Source organism: Balaenoptera musculus, chromosome X (genome assembly GCF_009873245.2).
Source record: "Balaenoptera musculus isolate JJ_BM4_2016_0621 chromosome X, mBalMus1.pri.v3, whole genome shotgun sequence".
Lineage (NCBI taxonomy): Eukaryota > Metazoa > Chordata > Mammalia > Artiodactyla > Balaenopteridae > Balaenoptera > Balaenoptera musculus.
In genome coordinates, this window is record NC_045806.1 from 110,494,883 (window position 1) to 110,518,172 (window position 23,290).

Below are 23,290 nucleotides of genomic sequence, written 5' to 3' on the forward strand. Positions count from 1 at the left end.
TACACATCTCTCTCTCCCTCTAGGTTGTAAGCTTCTTGACAGCAGGGAGTTTAGTTCAACCCGTCTTGGTTTTCACATCACTTAGCACAGAGCATGGCACATCTTAAGTACATGATAAATATTTGTTGAAATGGAATTAAATAGGTTAATATCTGTTCCCCCCCACCAAAAAAAAAGTTGGATTTTTAGTTTCCAGGATTATGGAATTAGCAGACACCTGAAGTTCCAGCAGATGGAGTTATTACTGCATCACAGAAAACTCTTTGGTGACTAAAACCCAAGAGTTCTTGGGTTCCATATTTATAGAGTCAGGATTTGTGTCTATTGAAATATAAAACAATAAATAATTAGAAAAATCTAGCTTAGAGTTTAAATTATTTTAAAATTTAAAAAAATGTATCCCCATACTGATATTTTTCAAAGGAGGGCAGTATTAGTTAGATCTTTGATTTTCAGGGCTTACAAGGGGGAAGGTTTTTTGTTTGTTTGTTTGTCCATCTATCTCTAGGCCAAAAGGGTGTGTTTATAACCCATCAGGCTGTTGGCCTGCACAAAAATTGATGCTGTCTTTTTATGTTCTGCTGATCAAATATACCCTAGGATAAACTATCTATATTAGTTAATACTGATATAGAAATTCATCGATTTCCCTGGCTCTTTACAGAGCCTAACCTTTTTTTTTTTTTTCTTTGGCCGCGCTACATGACTTGCGGGATTGAACCCAGACCCCCTGCAGGAGAAGCGCAGAGTCCTAACCACTGAACTGCCAGGGAATGCCCCACAGAGCCTAATTTATTCTAATAGTACGTGAATTAGGTGACTGTGGCAGTAATGCATAGTAGAATGAATCATTAAATAGCCAAACAGTCACTATGTGTCACACACTGTACTAGGTTATGGAGATGTAAAAGTGAACAACTCCTGCCATTAAAAAGCTCACAGTCTCATATTGCACTAAAATGGTGTAGATTTTGTGATTGAATGTGTACAAGGTACAGATGAAGCATAAATAAGAAAATGGTCACCTCTACCCTTTTTTTCCATGATGGTATGAAGGAAAGGCTTCCAAGAGGAGGTGATACTGCTGGTAGCTCCTATGCAATATACTTTTAAGTGTTAGCCATTACTCTATTTTACTGTATACCTAATTACTTGATTCTTTGTGGTTCACTTTGCTTTTATATTCTTTCCTAAAAAGCTTATTTAGTGGGTCAGATTCCTTTTTAGGAATCCTATGGGGGTGGTCATTCAATCTCAGTGGTTTTAGGTCTCCCTTCTAATTTCCATAGCAGGCGTGGTTGTAGGCAGCCCAGGGAATTTGTTGGTGGTGGTGGTGATGTGTGTATGTGTTTTGCTTATTCTGGTTTACTCTTTCTGGATTGAATCCTTGTAATTCCAGACCCACTCTAGAGCAAATCTGAACACTTGCTATTTTTAGGCACCTGTATCAGATAAGCTAGTTTTGGTGACTGACTTATATTAAAGAAGCCCTATTTAAAACGCGCTATTGTATATTATATTGAAAATGGGTACTGACATGGTATTGAGTTTTATTGTTTGCTTACAACCTTTCTTTATTCATATTCAGTACTCCCATGGAAAATGAACTGTAACTGTTTTTATTATTTATTCCTAAGATTTCACATTTAAAAAAATTTTCCTTATAGTATACATGTACCAGTCACCCAAAAAATACTTAATCTTTTAATAAATCAAACTGATAGTTTGTTTTCTCCAAATCTTGATTGTTTAATGTTCTCAGGCCAGTTAGTAATACAAAACTGTTATCCAAGATGTCTTCTTACAGAATTAAACTGCATTATTTTTATCTCGTTTACCCATCATTAATTAAAATACATGATGAGAAAGCCTACTTTGAAGAACATGTTACTTCATGATAAAATTGTAGAAATTCACAGATGGCTGCTATTGATTATATTTGTATCTAGATTATTTGTACACACACATATTATCTCTATATGGATATACATATATATGCACAAAGAAAAAGAAATATGATTTTATAACTCTTTAATACCATTTATTTAAATTACTTTCTTAAATTGACAACTTGTTTATTTTCCATTTATATTAAACCATAGTGTGACTTTACAGGCTTAAATTTTTTTAAACTAAAATCACATCAAATATAACAGGGTTCTGTTTAGTTCAGTCAGTGAAATCAAGGCTACATCCTCTAAGTACCATCGGAGAACTGCATCATCAATCGACTTATGTTCTTGTTGTGGCCCATCCTTCCATTTCAGATGACATGGGAGAGTTTGTGAGTCAAGTTAATTGAGTAAAGTAGGATACAGGTTCTTCTCAGGTTGTCCTAACACAGGACATAACCAAAACCCTCACTGTTAGCTGGAGGAAAATTTATTGCACTTGAGAGAAAATTATATGCTCTCTGAAACTGTATGTAGTTGTAGTACTTTCCTTGAGACATGCAAAAATGTACTAGGTATTCATTTTGACTGAGCTCACTGTATAACTTCATTTTTAAAAACAAGAGTAAAAACCAGACAGACACATCAGTATGACCACAATATTTTCCTTTAATTTCACTTCACTGCAGATTTTCTTGACAGACAAAGTTAGTCTTTATGACGAGTGCTAAAATAAGCAAACCCTTCCCTTCTGATCTCATAACATTGGAAGAATCTTTTATAATCTTTAAATATTTTTCTAGTTCGATGTAAATCTTAAAATGAAGCTCACTCAGGCATTGAATAGAATTTGAATCATGCCTTTATTTGCTGCTGAAAATTGCTTTTAGATTTCTGTTTATGTTAAAGAAATATGCCCCCCTCCACATACCACAACGACTGATATTTATTTAAAAAAAAAAAAAGAATTGAATGATTGAAGTAAAATATTCCAGAATAGAGTCTGTACAGTTTTGTTTCCTTCTCATTATTTTTCCTGGGACTTTTGTGTGTGCTTATTTCCAATGTATGGTGAGTGTTTCTGGAATATTTCTGGAATATTCTTTCATTTTTAAAAATCATAGTTTTCTTATAAAACTTGAAGGAAATTGGAGAGGGAAATATTTCCTCCTTGTACAGTGGTTTTTTTTCTCAAAATAAGAATAGTTTTAAACTTCCTATAATACACCTCTAAGAAGCCCCATGTTAGATTCTATTCAGCAGATATTTATTTTTCGGTCACCTACTCTGTGCACTCCTCTCATTCTGCATATTTGCCCTGGTCAGTCTCATCTACTTTATTCTGACAATTTCTAAATTCATGTCTCTGGTTTCAGCCTCTCTCCTTAGCCCCAGATAGGTATATCTAACTTATCTCATATCTCCCACTTATCTGTGGGTAAGTGCATCAAGTGCAATAACCCAAAAAGTGGGGAATAGCATTTAAAGTGGGTCTTGAGTATGATTTTGATAGGGTTTGGGATGTGAGGGTGGGGTATAGACAAGGCATTCTAGACTGGAAGAAAACGATTCCAAGTTGGTAAAGTATCCGGCAAGATGATCTCTAGTATTCCTTGCAGTTATATAAGATTTCATATTCTGTTTCTTTTTTTATTGTGGTATAATATATATCACAAAAGTTACCATTTTAACCATTTTAAATGTACAGTTCTGTGGCATTTCATACACTCATGTGATTTTGCAACCATCACTAGCATTCATCTCCAGAACTTTTTCATCTTCCTCAACTGAAACTCTGTACCCATTAAACTATAACTCCCCATTCTCTCCTCACCGTAGTCCTTGGTAACCACCATTCTACTTTCTGTCTCTATGAGTTTCCCTACCGTAGACTCTTCATAAAAGTGGAATCATACAACATTTGCCCTTTGGTGACTGGCTTATTTTACTTACACATGCTGGTTTATGTGGTCAGTGTTATGATTAGCTATTTGCTTCATAGACCAACCTACTTAATTCAACATGTACTTGATCTATGTTCAATAATTATCTCATAAATATATATAATGGGTATTTTAAATGTTTTTTTAAACATTTTTTCTATGAGCAAATGAATTCCAAGTTCCACAGTAGCATTTCTTCCCCCTTTAGCCAAGTGTCTGCTTTAGTGGCAAATTCAAAGGCCCCATGGGGTGATGGAGTTGATACTCCAGACACCAGTGATTTGTTAAAACTAGGCTCCAACTTCTCCCCGGTAAACAGTATAACTCTGAAGTACTTAACTCTTTTTAAAAATTTTTATTGGAGTATAGTTGATTTATAATGTTATGTTAGTTTCAGGTGTACAGCAAAATGAATCAGTTATACATATACATATATCCACTCTTTTTAAGATTCTTTTCCCATATAGCCCATTACAGAGTACTGAGTAGAGTTTCCTGTGCTATTCAGTAGGTCCTTATTAGTAATCTATTTTATATATAGTAGTGTGTGTATGTCAATCCCAATCTCCCAATTTATCCCTCCTCCCCCCTTACCCCCTGGTAACCATAAGTTTGTTTTCTACATCTGTAACTATTTCTTGAAGTACTTACTCTTTAGGGGTTCTGAATTTTGGAACAGAGAGCCATTTCCTAACTCCTAACTGACCACCCGTGTTGATGCAGGGCTTTATTTTATTTATTTATTTATTTTTGGCTGTGTTGGGTCTTCGTTACTGCGTGTGGGCTTTCTCTAGTTGCGGCGAGCGGGGGCTACTCTTCGTTGCGGTGCGCAGGCTTCTCATTGCGGTGGCTTCTCTTGTTGCGGGGCACAGGCTCTAGGAGCGTGGGCTTCAGTAGTTGTGGCACGTGGGCTCAGTAGTTGTGGCTCGTGGGCTCTAGAGCACAGGCTCAGTAGTTGTGGTGCACAGACTTAGTTGCTCCATGGCATGTGGGATCTTCCCGGAGCAGGTCTCGTACCCGTGTCTCCTGCATTGGCAGGCGGATTATTAACCACTGCACCACCAGGGAAGTCCCTGATGCAGGACTTTAAACTTAACTCCTCCAACCCATTGTTAAAACATTTGGATCATTTTATAATTGGAGAAGTGACATTTTTCCTTCAGGGACTTCCTATACTTAAATGTGCCAGATATATGGTTATGGTTTAGAGGTTTAGAGTCACTTGGCTCTTTTGGATTTGTAAACCAGTATGTAGATATCATCTTAGCCTTTTAAATTATTTAAGAACAAACCAAACACACATATTTGCATTCTCCAACACAAACATCTTTTACCAGAAATCAAAGATAGAAATTGTAGTCCCCCAAAAGAATACAAACACAGGGTCTAGGTTTTTTGGTTGGGTTTGGTTTGTGACTGGTGTTTTCATTAAGACCTGCTGTGGACAAGGAACGAGTAAGAGCCTGCGTGGATTAAGCTTCCTTGAGTAGGGAGGAGCCCCACCAGCTCGCCATTCCTGCCTGTGCCCACTCGGGCCTCACTTCAGTTCCCCTGCCTGCCTCACAGTCTTCTGAATGTCTGGACCTATAACCATTCTCCAGCGAGGCTTGTCTGCAGAAGTGACAATCAGAAGGAAGCAGCCAGAAAAGCTATGAGGCAGCTCTGGTTCCCTGCCTGTTTCAGAAGAGTCCTAGTTCCACTGAATAGCTCGCTTGCAAAGAGGAAGCCTTCTTTTCAGATCGGGAATTTGCTTAGTCATAAGTTTAATGACTTTTTAAGCTTTCTATGAATACATTTTGGTAAGTTTCTGTTTTGAATCGGTACCAAAAAAAAAAGACACACATTGTTTTTAACTTGGAAAACAGGTGCTTTCATTCATGCAGAACTGCAAAACAGATAAACATGTTTTATAAGATCTTTTTATTTTTCTTTGAATGTCAGGTGAATGGGAAGCATTCTGAATTCATGAGGTAGAATGTAGTACTTAGGGAAAAAACGTGGCAAAAGAAAAACTTCTCAGGCTGTACGGCATTGTGAGAAACATTTTTTTCTTCTGTAGAAAAAAGTATGAAGATGCATCAGGTTCACAGTTCTTATGTTCTGAGTCCTAATTTCTATACATGAAAACAAGTTACATGAACCACTCCTGGAACTCTTCTCCTCTCCCACTGTTATGGGGATTTATTTCCTCTCCTTCCTACTGTATACACCACTCTTTCTCTTCTCAGTTCAAGCTGGCCTGCTGTGACAGGAGAGAGTTGATGTCAAGATGGGCGGGGGACATTGTTCCTTTCTTTCTCTTATACATCCTACATAATGTCAGCATCTTAATTTAACTGAGCCTTCCCTCCCCGGACCCTTACCCTACAGCACAACCCATTCCCCCCACTACAGTGTCCCCTAAACACTCATCATCATGTTATTGGAGTCCATTCTCTGCCATAATAAAGCCCCAGTCTCACGGAGACACTTGGCAATTTTGAATGGAACTCCTGAGTACTTCCCAGGGACTTTGGAGTTTGAGGACTCCTGGCAACAGCTTGAGAATCTTCATTCCACAGCTGGGACTGTAAAGGTGAGAAATGTGTTCCTGACATCCCAAATTGAAGCACGACACTGAATATATTTTCCCCTAGAAACATTGTTATGGTATAAATGGTAGTGTCTCTGGTATCCTTTCTGCTATACTATGGATACCTTTGTGTTAAATTGTCTTTTTGGAGGACACTGCTCCAGGAACCTAGGCATTATTTTTATGGGAAAATGCTTGCTTTCCAAATTCCAAACATCTTACTTAAAAATGGACTTTTGGAACACAATCCATTCACAACTTGGCCATTGGCCAGTTTAGCAAAACCAACCATTCCACTTCCAGTCAATTCCGTGGTCCTACAATAATTGAGAGAATACCACTCATGAAATGGTATGGAGAGAGAGATGTCTCCCGTATTTCAAACTATAGCTGAAAGAAAAATGATTTAATGATTTAGCTGATGTAGCTGAATGGTGTGTGTGTGTGTGTGTGTGTGCACCTGTTTTGTAATTCAAATACACGTGTTCCCCCTATGAGCTCCATTTCCTCTTGTACAACTTACAGTGAAGTTAATTCTACATGGATTAATCATAATGCTGTTTAAGCTACACACTCCCTTTCTCTTATCCATTTACCTCGGGGGAGAGGGGAGTCAATGTTCTTTCTAGGTTCCATATGTGTACGAAAAATCCCCGTTAATCCTCGTTGGTAAAAGTTGTAAAGTACATTAAAACAAAAGCCAAAATCTAAAATAAGGCACAATACCCAGTGTCCTCAAACTCTAAAATCACATGGGAAGTACCCAGAAGCCCCATTCAAAATTTCTACAAGTCTCTATTTACCTCCTCATTCTTTAATGTAACTATCTTTTCCTTTCAGTATCATTATTCCAAATAATTTAAAGCGATGGTTCTTTTCTGGGTTTTATAAAAGTTGCTAACAGTTAAACAATAAGGAACAATAATGTGTTATTTATTTAGCTGTATCATATGCTAAATAGGTTTCAGGGAGGGCCAAGACTCAGAACTTGACTTTCATTTGTAATATTCTATGGAAAAATATATTCTGAGTTCCAAACAACTAATTTTAAACCTATATTTTAGAACCAGTACATTAGTATGTCAGATTTAACATTTATGCTAGTATGTTACTTGGCTCAGGTTTATAATTATTAAACTATTTCATGGCTTTTACAGGGTTCAAAATTATGGATAATAATGGAATACCTGGGTGGCGGTTCAGCACTGGATCTTGTAAGTATTTTTAAATAATTACACACATATATCCATACTTGCACTTTTTTCTTTTAATTGGAGTAAGCAATGGTTTTTGGACAAGCTAAGCGGTTGTTTAGTTAATATGTTCACTCTGTCTTCAGGACCACTACTCTTATATAGATTCAGCTGTATTGCAGGGTTCCGCACGTTGCTGGCATTCTTAAAGTATATAAGAAATGCAAACAGCTTAATAAAATAAAATTCCCCCCAAATTAGGAATGAGTGTGTGACAGTTGCCGTCAGTTTAGAGTTTTACTTTACGTGCTTATCCCTGAGAAGACTCAGTGTTCTTAGATTTTTTAAAAAGATATCATTCAGATAACTGTCTCTAAAATTGGCTCTTGGGTTCTGACCAAGAAGGCCTACAGACCCAGCTCTCTGCAGAGTTCTCTCTGCCCCTCTATAGGTCATTTGGAAATGTGATGGCATCTTTGTCACAATGACTTGGAAGTGCCACAGCCAGTTTAGTGGGCAGGGACCAGGCTACTACAGTCCTGCAGTGTGCGGGAAAAGTTCTAACCAATGAAGATATGTTCGTGCCTGAAATGTTTTTGAGAAACACTGGTTGTTTTCCCCAAGTGGTGTGATTCTGTCAGTGTTGTTCCCCGCCTTTTAAATCTTTATTAATATGACATTGTATTTAAAATGCAATATGAATGACTAGAGACAAGTTTGTGTAGTAGAATAACCACTGGGCTGGCCTGTGGGAGTTTGAGGTTCTAGCGCTGGCTCTATTTATAACTAACTCTGTGACTGTGAACCAGACGCATAAATTCCTTGGACTTGGCTGTCCTATAAAACAAAGAATTTGCACTAAGCTCCTCTTCCATGTTTAATATTATATGACTTTTATATAATATGCTTCTGCCTTTGAAATGATAAGAGTCTGCTGTTTCTAAAAGTAATTTTAATTCTTATTTTTTAAAGTGGAGATGAGTTTTTCTGACTGAAAGTAATCAAATATTTTTTAAAGGCTTTCATCCTGACTGCCAGTGACTCCAAAGTTTCAAATAATCCTGTGAACAGAAATGACCATAAGCGATTTTCTTCCCTTTAAACAGAACCATACTTAAATCATTCTAAAGAAATGGTAATTAAACTTGATGGAGAGCCTCATCTTCTAGGAATTCATCTCAGTTTAATCAGTTGCTGAGTTAGGTCATCCTTCCTTGTGTCTAATGTAATTCTTATATCGTAAAGCTCAAGTTCATTTTTTTCTTTCTCTCTCCTCTCTAGTGAGAGAACATAACTGGTGTTTCTTTGGATAATAATCCTTCATGCATATGGAGTCAGGTCTCATTCTCCTCTTGCCGTTAAATGATCTCAGCTCTTTCTCTTGTCACATGGTTTGATTACACAATAGTTTTTTCATTAGCTCCACAAGAAGCCTCACAATTGCTCCACGAGCCTCCTTCCACTTCTTAAATATTAAGAACCCTTTCCAAATTTATCACAGTTAACTGGCCCCCAAAAGTGCTTACCATGTCGCTTCCCCGTTTTGTAGGCATTGGCAAAGCTAGTGCACTGCTTTCATCCGGATTTCTGATAGCAATGTGAAGCACTGGACACTGGCCCAGCCCTAACTAATACAATCTGTATCCCCAGTAGTAGTTTGGTCAGTTTTATGAAATCTCTGAATGAAAGGATTGTGAGATCATAATCTCATCCTGCCATTCTGATCTCCACCTAAATACAACAAATACCTATTAGCATAAATTCAATGAACTTAGAATGTTCTTAAAATCAAGAGACCTAGATCCTAGTCCTGGTTCTGCCATTGACTAGCTGGCTAATATTGGGCAAGCCATTGGACCTGTGCCTCAAATGTTCAATGAAGAAACTAGATGAGTAATCTCTCTAATTCTGTTTTTCTAGCCCTAACACTTAATGATATTGTGATTTAATTATAAACCTCATTTGACTGGACTTTGTAGGCAGAGCAAGTGATGAGAAAATGTGCTATTTCTGCTTCATATATAGTCCTGTACGAATGAATGCTATCATTTGGGGGAATCTAAGAAAGGATCAGGCTTAGAGGAGGGCACTGCTACCAGGGACAAGAGAAATCAGGAGGGATGCCGGGTAGAGAGCGTTCATCCCTTAAGCTGGTGCCTGACTAATGGAACATAATTATGACCAGTAATTGATGTCAACATTATATAGTGTATACCTCAAGATTCCCTCCCATTCTAACAAAAATAATTAGTTGTATGTGAACAGACTTTGAGCATACTGTACATTATTTTATTGAATTGATTATACCTTACTTCTTTCCAAATAGAATTGCAGTGACTTACAACAAAAACACATATAATAAGGTTAAGAGAGTAAAACATGAGCACCAAGGGAAAAAGTTGGAAACAATATGCTAACTGTAAGAGAAAGCATAACAGAACATGCTGCATTAGGGACTGGCTGGAAGTCAAAAGAGTATGGGGAACACCCCCAAGCCCACAAGTAGATAGTCTTTGAAAGGGAAAATGTCCCTCTCTTGAATATCCTCAGTTGACAACAGAGGCAAATCACACAAGGCCAGTACACTGCCCTGGGGGCAGAAGTGTTAGCTATTAGAGACATGATATGGTCTTCAGTCTTTGGAGAGAAGCTCAGTTGTGTGCTCCAGGGACAGTCGACCAAGATCTTGCATCATCTCTCCCAAGGTTGCATTGGACATTTTTTAAAAAGCAATCTGTGTTCCATCTACTTTACCTTCCTTCTCTTTCCAACTCCCTTATTTCTCCTTTTCTGATCATTATCATCATGGCTAAAGAAACATTTTAACCACAACGTTTGGGACAGTTTTCTCTCTGATAGTGAACAAGAAAAACCCAGCTCTGCCACCACCCCATTCCCATTTCCCTGCCACCCAGGCGCCCCTACCATCCCCCTCCGGTACCCAGTTAAGTGAGATTTTACTTTTACTGAATTTTAAACTGGACCTAAGTATACCAGATAAGCTAATGGGTCTGTAGGACCACTTTTCTGTTTGTTTTTACTTAAATATATTTTTAAAATTCTGTATTATCCAGGGCACTTTTAGAAATCCTTCAGAATGATAGCTAGTACCTTTTATATGGACCTTGCCCAATTTCCTAAGTGACTGAGGGTATACCTCCTCTGGCCCTGTCAACATTTTATGATCAGTGATACTAAGTACTAATCTTAAGTAGTATGACATTTATCTTTTTTTTTTTTTTAGAAATTCACGTTCTTTTTTATTTATTTATTTATTTATTTATTTATTTATTTATTTATTTATTTATTTATTTATTTATGACTGTGTTGGGTCTTCATTTCTGTGCGAGGGCTTTCTCCAGTTGTGGCAAGTGGGGACCACTCTTCATCGCGGTGCGCGGGCCTCTCACCATCGCGGCCTCTCTTGTCGCGGAGCACAGGCTCCAGATGCGCAGGCTCAGCAACTGTGGCTCACGGGCCCAGCTGCTCCGTGGCATGTGGGATCATCCCAGACCAGGGCTCGAACCCGTGTCCCCTGCATTGGCAGGCAGATTCTCAACCACTGCGCCACCAGGGAAGCCCGACATTTATCTTTAACTTATTTGGTAGTACGTCAGAATTTCATTGCCAGCAATCAATAAAATAATATGCCATTTTCACCTCTTAGATGACTTTAATCACTGCTGTTTAAATAGAAACTTTTGGGGTGGAAGTTGATATATTTGAAAGTAAACAGATAATGTTACCTAGGAAAGGCACCTATTGAACTATGAACATCCCTGGAGTATACTATATATCCAGAGCATAGTTAATATTAAATGGTGAGACCGAAGTGTGGTTTCTATTTTAAGCTGTTAAATTTCAACATGAAAGTGCCCTTTATTCAGAATAAATATGGCATTCATGAAAGATGAAATACAGAAGGTGCCAAAGAGCTGTGAATCCCTCCCAGTGTGAGGCAGAGTGGGCAATATTTGATTTTCACCACCTCTTCCCTCCTTCCAGCAAACAGAACTCTACCTCAGCTCTGACTTTAGATTCCCACCCTTTCCTGTAATAATATTGTACAGTCCACTGTTTGTGCTTTATGAGGTACCAGAATTTTAAAATAACCATTTATTTTAAGGAGAGATTTTCAGATATTCCATTACAAATTCTCCTGAAACCTAATCATTGCTTTCCTTGTATTACAGTTAAAACTACTGGCTTTAGTACAAGGAAATGTGTTACATTTATTTGAAAAACCGTATCCCTCCGTGATTTGATATTTTTTTTACAATGAAAGTCTGAATCGTTTAATTATTATATTCCTAGCTGAAATTTAAATCTGAGTCTCAAAAAAGGCTCTATGCTTTATAATGTTTTTGAAATACACAAATGCTAAGAACTGTGCTACAGCTGACCTATATGATCAAATTTGGTTGCTGCAAAAATCTTATGGACCGTCTGATCTAAAAATCAGTTCGGTGTAAATATTTAATAAGTTTTAAACAGCAAATGCCAAGATTTAAGTAGCTGATTTCTTTTTTCCTATCTGAGAAAAAGAAAGCTAGTTCTGTCATTATTTAAGCATGTTTCTTAGATCTTTGACGTGAATATTTAAGAACCTTAGGATTTGGAGCTAGTATATAGGTTGTACTATCTTTCAAGATTAAATCTAATCATTAAAAAACCCTTTCTGCCCTTTGGCTTAACTTTCCTCACCTTTTAAAATTTTCTCATTTGTTTAAATATTGGTTTAATAAACAGAACTGCTTCATATATCTAAGCGATTCTCTTATTTCAAAGAGAATGTCAAGTTCGAACTTCATTGTTCCAAACTTTTACATGTATATGTATGTATGTGTTTTTCCCCCTAAGCTGAGAGCTGGTCCATTTGATGAGTTCCAGATCGCTACCATGCTAAAGGAAATTTTGAAAGGTCTGGACTACCTGCATTCAGAAAAGAAAATTCACCGAGACATAAAAGGTATACAGAAGTCTAATGTGAACCTGAGAAAAACAGATGCATTCTGAGGAAGCTGAGGGTTTTTTCATCTCTTTTTCCCTCCTAGCTGCCAATGTCTTGCTCTCAGAACAAGGAGATGTGAAACTTGCTGACTTTGGAGTTGCTGGCCAACTGACAGATACACAAATTAAAAGAAATACCTTTGTGGGAACACCATTTTGGATGGCTCCTGAAGTTATCCAGCAGTCAGCTTATGACTCAAAAGTAAAGTGTTACCTGTACAAACTATTTTGTTTTTAATATTAAGTTTTATATAGCGTACTATCCTATTTAATAAACTGCCTTAATACTCCTTCCTTTTAAAGTACTCCTAAAGCTAGAGTCATGTCAGATGTTGCTGGTAAATCATACGTTCCCTTGATGCTGGTAGTATTTGGACCTTCTTCCCTTCAGTGGCCTTTCATCCTACTTGGAATACAATCCAAAATTCTTACTATCACATATGTGGCTCTCTACAGTCTGGCCCTTGTCTACCTCTGGCTCATCTCTTATCACTCTCCTCTATTTTCTTTTTTTTGATCTCTCTTCACTTCCACTTTTATTTAAAATTAATTTTTATTGACCCTCTATTTTCTATCTGCTTCAGCCACAGTGGCCTCATTGCTGGTCCATAAACACAGCAAGTCCCCTCTAGCCTCAGGACCTTTGCACTTGCCTCTCCCTCTATCTGGAATAGCCTTTCTCCCAGTTAGGTCTCTGCTTAAACATTACCTACACAGAACAGTCTTCCCTGGCCATCCTGTGTAAATTTGCAGCCCTTTTACCTTATTCATTATTCCCTTATCCTGATTTACTATTTTCTTCACAGAACTTAGCACCATCTGACATCCTATTATTTATTTATTTATCTGTCTCTTCTACTAGAACATAAGCCCCTTTAGAGCAGGGATTTTTGTCTGGTTTGTTCACCACCTGAGTCCTCAGTGCCTAGAATACAGTACCTGGCACAAAGTAGGGGATTTGATCATTTTTTTAAATAAATGAATGGTATTAATAAAAATTTATTAACATCACATTTCTTGAGACACTTTCATATTGTATGACCGTTAGACTCCACAGGTTATTTTGTGGCAATATGTTGGAATGGAATTTCAAGGTAATTGTTCTTTCCTCCTTACCTTAGGCTGACATTTGGTCACTGGGAATTACTGCTATTGAACTAGCCAAGGGAGAGCCACCTAACTCGGATATGCATCCTATGAGAGTTCTGTTTCTTATTCCAAAAAACAATCCTCCAACTCTTGTCGGAGACTTTACTAAATCCTTTAAGGAGTTTATTGATGCTTGCCTGAACAAAGACCCATCATTTGTGAGTATATGTGCTGCGACTACTATTTTCTGTGATCAGATCTGCATAGAGCCAGTGTGGTTTGTTCAACAGTGAGGAATACAGTGCCTGTGAAAACTGTCTAAGATCCATCCAGGAACGTGATTCTTCCCTCTATGTTGCTAATTTTCTTTAGTTGTTGACAAGATCCGTAGTTCCTTCTCTCCTTCCCCTGCATCTTTTTCTCTTTTTTCTATGGTCCCTAGCTTCTTCTTTATTCTGTTGATCATTTCCTATTTCAGGGGGAAATAAAGTTCATTTTCTAGGATGTCATTATGAAAGTATATGTATAACTATTCACAATGATTTTTATTCAACTGTGTTTTCATTTTTCATGAAAAGTTGTTTGCGTTTCACTATTTTTTATTTAATGTTCAGAAGTTCCAACATGAAGTTGTACATGTTTCCTGAAGTCTAATGAGCTCCATTCATTTACTTGGCAAAGTTGATTACAGTTGTTTTACTGTTTTTAAAATAAAGCCGCCCGATGACTTCGAGAAACTAGAAATATACAAGAACTGAATTTGATGTGACAATTTTTAAGTTGCTAATGAATATTCTCATATTAATAAAATACTAGGGGGGAAAATATCCCCCACAGCACCTGGTATTTGTATTTAGATGCAATATGAATTAATGTGTGATGAAGAAGGGGGTCATATGATATGTGCAGATAATAACAAAGTTACAGCCTTGCTAGTTTTCATCCTTTTTTCCAATTTGCAGTAAATATAGTAAAAGTATTTTAAAGCACTATTTTGAAACGTTTTTAAATTTTTGCTTAATTATCAAAGTCCTGCCATGTGTTTCTCTGATTTTAAGAAAGCCCTGCTGCCTGTTGCTAGTAGGTAGGCCACCTTTTGCCCATTGGGCTTTAGTAAATTGGTACCAAAGTAGTGAATTTAATTTGGTTGCCTTGAGCCACTTCAAAAATAGAATTAGCTATTGTCTTATGGCATTTTAGTTGTCCTCATATCTGCAGACATACTTTTACATCTTTCAGCTTAATAACTGAAGTGATTTCTTATCACTCCTTGCAATCAAAAGAGCCTAGAAATATTCATGCATCCTTTCTTTTTTGTTCCTTAGCGTCCTACAGCTAAAGAACTCCTGAAACATAAATTCATTGTAAAAAATTCAAAGAAGACTTCTTATCTGACTGAACTGATAGATCGATTTAAGAGATGGAAGGCAGAAGGACACAGTGATGACGAATCTGATTCTGAGGGCTCTGATTCGTATGTACCAATTATTTAATTTTTATGTAGATAGCCCATTTTAATATTGCATATATTTTAACTGTGATCCAATATGCTTTCTCTAGCATAAAATATAAACCTTATTCTAAAGTTTGACTTTAGAAACTGTGAAAATCTTTTAAAATCACGGTCTGTGAAGTACAATGAATTTGGAAACACGTTTTTTTCTTAGAAGTGAATTGCTTTAGTTTTAAATGGTCTCGGTCTAACCCCTAGTGGATACTTGAGTATATTACAAAATTTTGGAACAAGATTCGATTTAAGGTGTTTTACTAGTTTGCCCAAAGTGATAAGGAGCAATGTCTTCTCTTACTTTGATGGCAACCTGCAAAATCCCTCTGGAGAACTAACGTTTCCCACCTCTTGGCCATGTACCAAACCGTGATCAGACCGGGACATTGAAATATTCATTTATATCTCATTTGTACCCCCTAAAAAGTTGCATTGTTTTTTAACTGCAGCATTTATACTAACGTTTCAGCCTCTAAGTCCATAATTTAATTTACTCCTTCGCTAGCTGAATTGACACAAAGGCAACACCAAATTTCTTTAGATACTACTTGCATTTATGAGAAATTGCCCAACTTTTAAAAGGTCTAAAAAATACCAGGATAGTTGTTTTTACTCTGTTCTAATGGTTGTTGGCCTTAGCTGCCCATGAGAGTCACCCATGGAGCCTTTCAAAAATGTAAATCAACTATACTCCAATATAAAATAAAAATTTAAAAAAAATCACAAGCCACACTACAGGAGATCCTGATCTAGTCAGTGGGAAGGGGTTGGGGCAGGGCTTTATATATAGTAAGAGACCTTCACGTGTGATTCTGGTACACACTTAGAGTTGAGAACCATTGCTACTCTTCAGTAAAAAGCAGTGTCTATTTGAAACTGAGATCAAATGATTTTTTATACATTGGGACAATTCTCCATTCGGAGTCTGGCTGCATTGATTAGGTATTTTCACCAAGCTGTATCATTTAGGAACTTATAGAAGTATCTTTGGCAATCTCTTTAGGGAATCCACCAGCAGGGAAAATAACACGCATCCTGAATGGAGCTTTACCACCGTGCGAAAGAAGCCTGATCCAAAGAAACTACAGAATGGGGCAGTATGTATACGGAGATGGTCACTTCCTCTTGGTAGACTTTTTCGAACTATATAGTGAGAGTATGATGGCCAAAAATTGTTAGAATTTAATACCCCTAAGTGCTCATCTACCTCACTGTGTCCAGAGTAGGTTTCATTTGCCATTCGTTTTGAGCTAATTAAGAAAAGGTCATAGAAGTCATTTAAGTGGCCATTGGTATGTTTTAAAATGCATTTTACCTAGAGATAGCTAAACCCAGTGGAATCATGTATATCAGTTGTAATCCTCTAAGTTAGAGAACTTCTGGATGATGGATGGGAATTAGTGATGGGAAGAAAGCATGGAAACTTGCCCTGTATTGGGTCTTTTGGGAGGAGGATTCCAATGAATGCACATGAATGATTATTTTAATTTCATGTGTGTAATCTATAATATTTGTTCAAAGGAGCAAGATCTTGTACAAACCCTGAGCTGTTTGTCTATGATAATCACACCTGCGTTTGCTGAAGTAAGTACAGATTCATTAGCTTCGGATATCTATTTTAAGAAGTATAGTAATTTTAAATGTTATAGCTATTGATCTTTCTCAGCTTAAACAGCAGGATGAGAATAATGCTAGCAGGAATCAGGCAATCGAAGAACTGGAGAAAAGTATTGCTGTGGCTGAAGCTGCCTGTCCTGGCATCACAGATAAAATGGTGAAGAAATTAATTGAAAAATTTCAAAAGTAAGCTTGAAATGTCATTTTTAAAAAACTATTTTGACATTTTCTGTTGGATGTTCATTTATGATGCGATAATATAATTACCTACTTGATTCAGTCATTCCGTTTATTCCTAACAAAGTCAATTCTTAATAGTCATATGCTTGAAAACTGTTTTGTTTGTTGCCCATCTTAAACATTAGCTTTTGGAATTATTATCTTCGGGCATTACAAGGTAGTTTTCCACTGAACGAAATGGCCTGGTTTTTTTTGTTTTGTTTTGTTTTTCCTTTCCCTGTTAGTAGGAGTACAGACAAAAGGTCAGGGGACATATTCTTATTTGGACCCTTGTAAATACCATTGAGGAATGCTTTCATTCTTGCCACTACTCTTATCACACTGCTGTTCACATTGTTTCAGTGCTAAAGTTCATTAAGTTTAACCCCCATAAGAAAAGTTAAGGATTTTAGGTAGAGAAACTCAAATGAAGACTCTAAAAGGTTCTTATGTTTGATTTCAGTTTCTATACTGCCTCTTGAACTGTTGCTTTAACTTTGTTCACATTCAAAAAGGTTCTTACATTTAATTTTTAAATTCCCTTTTAAAACAAGACTTTTGTATGCATATGCAAACACAACTCCTTAGCTCAAGCAAGTTATAAAAAGCACTACTAATCTTAGCCTTAATCCCATTATATTGCTTCTCAGTGCATCTTTATATTCCTTGTATTTGTGATGCCGCTGGGACCAAGTTGGAACAAACCATACAGCCTGTAAAACACATACTCTCCTAGACCTTTCTGGCTGATAAAGCCTATTTATACTCATCAGCTAAAGCCCCTCTTAAAATCCCTTAGTTTTTAGTGGAAACCTCCCCTCTTTTCCAATTTGCAAACAAATCAATTGGAAGTTGTAAAATCAGACCCAGAAGGGATTTTTGAACCGCTTTATATTTTAACGTTTACATGATGAGATGCAATACAATTTTTGTTTGCTGAATCAATTCTTTCATTGCAGAGTTCATACAGATGTAAAATAGACACATGCATAGTTGTATATCAATTTAAGTTTTTCTTAATTTTATAGGTGTTCAGCAGATGAATCCCCCTAAGAAACTTCTTGTTAGTGGCTTCTATTTCATATGGACCCAGAGAAACCCACCAAAGCTACTTCAAGCTTAACAATGCTTAACTCATGAGCTCCACGTGCCTTTTGGATCTTTGCGACATTGAAGATTTGGAAGAAGCTATTCAACTATTTTGTGATGGTGTTTATCATTTTATATTTTAAAGAGATTATTTTGTAAGGAATAACTTTTAATACTATAGTTTCACCTGTATTCTAGTAAATGTTGAGATACAGTTTTGCTTTTAGGTATCATTATTACTTAAGTTACTAGGATGAATACCTTTCATGTTTTGATCTTTAGTTAACTGTACACTCATGAAACATACAGGTCTTTTAAAGTCATCCTAAATATTCAACTTTTGTAATCATCAAGCCTCAAAAAGCTTTTTTTTTTTTTTTTTAAAACACAAGCATATTCTAAAAATGACTACTGGTGGGGAGGCGGAAACAAGTCACACGTTCTTAAAGCAGAAGTTTTTAATAAGCTCTTAGAAATGAAACCTGGAAAACTATTGACTCTTCTCCCAAGTGGGTATGATATTCCAGGCAGCTCAATGATGATCACATTTGAGAGCCCTGCGTTTGAAACATTTAGAGGCAACATGTAGCAACAGAGGTACCTCTTGGTGTGCAGTATTTACTTTCTCTTATAGAAGAGACAATTGACCCTTATTTAACATGGTTGGAAAGTTAAAGCAATACTAATTAGCCAAGGATGGATTTTTGGTAATACCGGAAGAATTAGTCAGGATTCATTTTTAAAATCAACTCAAATCGCATATTATATGCTTGGATTTGGGGAGCTTAAAAGAAGCTGATTATCATGTGATTATAAATACCTGATCAACAGGTATGAATATAATTTACACCAGCATATTTTTGTCATGGTCATAAAATGTCCTATAAACTATTTATACATTTTTTTCCTCATAACTATCCAATACATAAACATCATTTGTTCATTTTTGAAAGGGTATTTAAATAAGCATTTTCTAGTTCATATGAAAATAACCATAGTACAGGATGATTTCTGTCCGTACAAAGGTAAGTTAGACTGTACAGTTAATTTTCAGTTATATTTATGGTACTGTTACATGGGTAATACCTTTTTCTTTTAAGCCCAGTATATATATTATGCCTGCCTAAGTTCTGAAGTGGGGCTATATTTCAGTAGTTGTAGAATTATTGATATTAATTAGTTTTGATAGTTAATGTTTTATTGTTTGGATCTGAACAATTTGGTTTTTGCACAAAAGTCATTTTAATAAACCTGAATAATTGCCAAATATTAGAAGAAAGATTTTCTTCAAGTGAAGAATACAGTTTTTAGTCAAAGCAGCCATTACCTCTTCCTTTTTTGTAATAATACAGACACTTGAATAAGTTGTTGTGTCATATGCCAAGAAAATTTTTTCATTGGTGCCTATACTGTAATAATTACTTTTAACACATTGTATTTTGAAGTAATAGTTCAGTTAAATTTTTCACCTGCTATGGAACTGAAACTCAATTACAGTTTATAATTTGTAGAGGTCTGGTAATAATTTTGAAGCTCGGATCATGTATCAAATGAATATTTTTGTAAAAGTAAAAGCAACAAATTTTTAAATTGATTATTTGAAACTTTACAGCGCAGCTGCACCGTGGATAGAAAATTGTATTGCTTATTCATTATAGTTATTAGTCCTGTAAAATGTTTCTGGGTAAGGATACTTCAGTGTTTTGGGGGGGGGTTAAAAATAAATATTTAAATTTCCTGGTCCTCAATGTTCATTTTCTTGAGGTGGGGGTATGGTGTGGTATTTTAATTGTTTCAAATCATTTCTCCTGTCCCCTTTCATTTATTGTTGGAACTTTAACACCAGTGTTTCCATTGGAAACTAGAAGGTATTCTTCACATTTTATTAAACATTGATTATAGCTCCAGTGAATATGTCCTGATTTCTGCCTCCTGTCCTGACAAAATTATTAATAGAGTTCTCTTTCACTCAAAAGTATCCTTCCTAGGTTACACAATAAACTTTATGGTCACCCTAGTTATGGTTTTATTAGGAAATTTTATACAGATTTGAACGCTGTATTTCTCTGGGGGAAACAAATTTCACAAAGATTTCTAGAAACTGAGATGAGAAATAGCATATAATCCTAAAAGAATCTGAGTTTTTCCTAGAGAAAAGGTCAAAGATGAACTTAATATAGCTTTGAGTATCTATAGGATTAATATATAGGTGATTGGGTTTCAATATATTCTTATTATTAAATAGCTATTCTAGACTTGTGAGTTACCGGATTCGATTCCAGGAGCAGGAAGGAAAGTGCTAGCATGTTGGAAAGAGGTAGAGTGAGGTATATTCAAAGGGATTTTTGTGGTGTAAGGGCTAGGAGAGTAAGAAAACTATTCCATGCATCTTTTCTCCATTCAGTCATATATAAAAATAGCTTGCTTACATAATTGCATCGTTTCTTTGAAGTCACTACCTAACATTATCTTGTAAAATATGTTTTACTTACCATTAAAATCAATAAAGAAAATAAATAGTTCTCAAATAGAATGCTATACCTTCCAAGGGAAATAATAGAGAAATTTTGAATGGGTCAAGAATAGAATTTTGGTTCATTAACTCAGTCTGGAGTACTATCCTTTTTTTTTTCAGCTACCCCAATTCTACCACTTCTCCATCCCTGACTATACATTTTAACCTGCTTCCCTCCTTTTCCTTGTTCTCTAAATGTCCCTTCCCTTAATTATAGGCTAGAGCCAATCGCTTCTGAAATTGACTGAAACAAAGTGAAGTTCATACTTACAACTTAATTTTCAAATAAATGGGTTTCCATCACTCTTTATTAAAATGCTATTCATCTCATTTCCTTGCCTACATGCACGCAACAAGATATGGCAAAAAAAAATGCTTGCAGGAGAGATCACATAAACAGACCAACATGTTAACTTTTATCTTTCACTACATATTACAGCTAGTTAAGAATAGAGAATAAGTCAAACATCATATTATCCCCATCAGGCAGATGTCTGGCTTTAGAAATTGATCAATTCCTGAACTTCCGAGGTTTAGAATTCTGCGAAGTCCTAGATTAATTATAAACTGGTGTTCTGTTGAGAGGATCTATGTTCCTTCTTGTTCCTGAAATATAGGAGAGCCATGCTCCCCCTAACATATGTTATAAAAATTGAAGTCTTTAACATAAAACAGGGCCATTTTTTACTGGGTCCCACACGAATAATGAGGACTGAAACCTTTAGTTGTAGTATTGTTTAAGAACAAAATGACCAACACAGTCACAGTCTACTAAGTCGCTAAATGATATCAGGAGCCAATTCTATAGGTCAATCCATACTGTCACTGTTCTTCGGTGTTGAAGAGCCTGACCTTCGTTTATAATGTCTCTTTGGGGAAATGTATAATGGAGATGACAAATACCCACCTCACTCTGCTACGGGGCTGGTGAGGAAAGGGCATGTTCCAGAATGATTCAGAGGGGATAGAGGAGTGAGGCTTGAGGAATGGGGCAGAGCTGGATCTTTCATAAGCTAAGTGCCTAAGCTTAGAAGAGTCCCTTAATACCAATGAATAGTAACAAAGAAAGTGGTTTTTGCAGAAGGTTCCTTATGTTTCACCTAAGTTAGTAACATGGAATTGGCCTGGAAATGTTCATAGGGTTCACATTTTAAGCTAAAAAGTAATTACATGCTTTTCACAAAGTCCTATCTTCAGCACTTGATGTATTGAAAGAAACATCTTCATCTTCTTCATCTAGCTGTAGACTACCAGAAGACAAGCGGATTCTGGCCATGGGTGAACTTATTCCTTTGTCATACAAAGAGTAGTAGTCTGGTTTAAGAATCTCTGATTCAGAATCACTGGATTCACTAGCTACATACCCTTCTGTTGCTCCCTGATCCATTAAAACTGTTGGAAACTCCTGCTCTGCAAACATATATGTAAACAGGTCAGCTTTACGACTCAGAGCAGGACAAGGCCCTAAAGGTCTAAATTCTGATCCAAAAGGAAAACGGATCGTTTTCATGTCTGATTGGCTCTGGGACCGTTTAGGGGTTGGCTCTTGAATGTTATATGCAAATGCATCTTCTAAATTTGGATCTTCCTCTTCTAGATCTACACTGAGGGTGCTCCAGCCAGTAGTTTGGGCCATAGCTTCTTGGAGTTCTTGGAAGTCTTGCTGAAAGCTCTGCATTCTGAGGTTCCCTGGGCTTCTTTTGGCTGGCTTCATTGCGGTAGGCTGTAGACAGCTGTCTGGCCTTTCCCTTTCCTCTGCCGTGATTGGAGACTGTCTGGGCACCTGGGGTGGTCTGTCCACATAAAAGAAGACTTGGGGAGGCATAATATCAACCTGCTGACCAGTACAAGGAATATAGGGCACATCTGTGTAAGTTAGCTGCCTTGCTGGACTCACTTTGCTTGTAAGGCCAGAAGATGTGCTCGTGTGATTGTCAGCAAACTTCCAGCTTGTTTGGAAGGAGCTTAGAGGATTCCTTTCCTCAAAGTAGTCAGGATCGGGGTCAGTGGTAAAGACAGGGTCTGTATAAATAAAAGGGAACGAGGAACTGCTCTGGGACTGATGTAGTGATGTGGGATCTGCCTCTGGTTTGGAATGCTCCAGCTCGGCTGCAAACGTCACCTCCACGGCAGACTTTCTCCTCCTGCTGTCCAGCACAGGCTCAGAGGCGTGCACTCCATTCACATTTCGGGAGTACCCGCTGCCATAGGCTAGTCTCAAGTCTTCCACCTTGAGAGAAACAACATGTTGGTGAAAGAAGGGAAAAGCCATTTGGTTGGGGTGGGGGCAGGGATCTAAATCAGCCTTGAATTTTGCAAAGGCAGTTTTTCACAAGGGCCTTTCAACCCATGTTCTATGCCAGGGTTGATAAATAGCTACATAAAAGGTAATAACTTGTACCACATCCCAATTTATGTGCTGAAAAATAGACACGACACTTTCCTTTCTCAACACCATCACGCTCCCAGCCTCCGCATTCTCCATCTACTTGAGCCAGCATCGTACTTCAGGCAGTATGGTTGAGTAGCTGTATTCATGAGCTAGGAGTTCTGCCTTTTGGTCCTGGCTCTGCCTTTATTAGCTGTGTGACCTTAGGCAAGTCTCCTAACCTCCCTGTTCCAGCCTCCTCCCTATTTTCTGTAA

The 23,290-nt window shown here is 37.0% G+C and overlaps 2 protein-coding genes across 3 annotated transcripts in view; one reads left to right on the forward strand and one right to left on the reverse strand.

The window, feature by feature from the left end:
• The window catches only part of STK26 (serine/threonine kinase 26), a 70,404-nt gene extending 50,441 nt beyond the window's left edge, over positions 1–19,963 (forward strand). Inside the window, exons 4-12 of one of the 2 annotated variants that reach the window (XM_036841095.1) lie at positions 7,565–7,621; positions 12,461–12,569; positions 12,655–12,812; positions 13,732–13,917; positions 15,025–15,173; positions 16,210–16,303; positions 16,728–16,790; positions 16,873–17,009; positions 18,071–19,874. In XM_036841095.1, the coding sequence (XP_036696990.1) occupies positions 7,565–7,621; positions 12,461–12,569; positions 12,655–12,812; positions 13,732–13,917; positions 15,025–15,173; positions 16,210–16,303; positions 16,728–16,790; positions 16,873–17,009; positions 18,071–18,095 (978 nt within the window). In that variant the 3' untranslated portion in view covers positions 18,096–19,874. Of the gene's footprint in view, positions 1–7,564; positions 7,622–12,460; positions 12,570–12,654; positions 12,813–13,731; positions 13,918–15,024; positions 15,174–16,209; positions 16,304–16,727; positions 16,791–16,872; positions 17,010–18,070 lie in introns of both variants that reach the window. The other variant, XM_036841096.1, reaches the window with a different exon arrangement.
• Positions 19,964–20,949: 986 nt separating this feature from the next.
• Positions 20,950–23,290, reverse strand: part of FRMD7 (FERM domain containing 7) — a 55,532-nt gene continuing 53,191 nt past the window's right edge. Inside the window, 1 exon segment of the mRNA XM_036839324.1 lies at positions 20,950–22,876. Within this exon segment, the coding sequence (XP_036695219.1) occupies positions 21,797–22,876 (1,080 nt within the window). The 3' untranslated portion in view covers positions 20,950–21,796.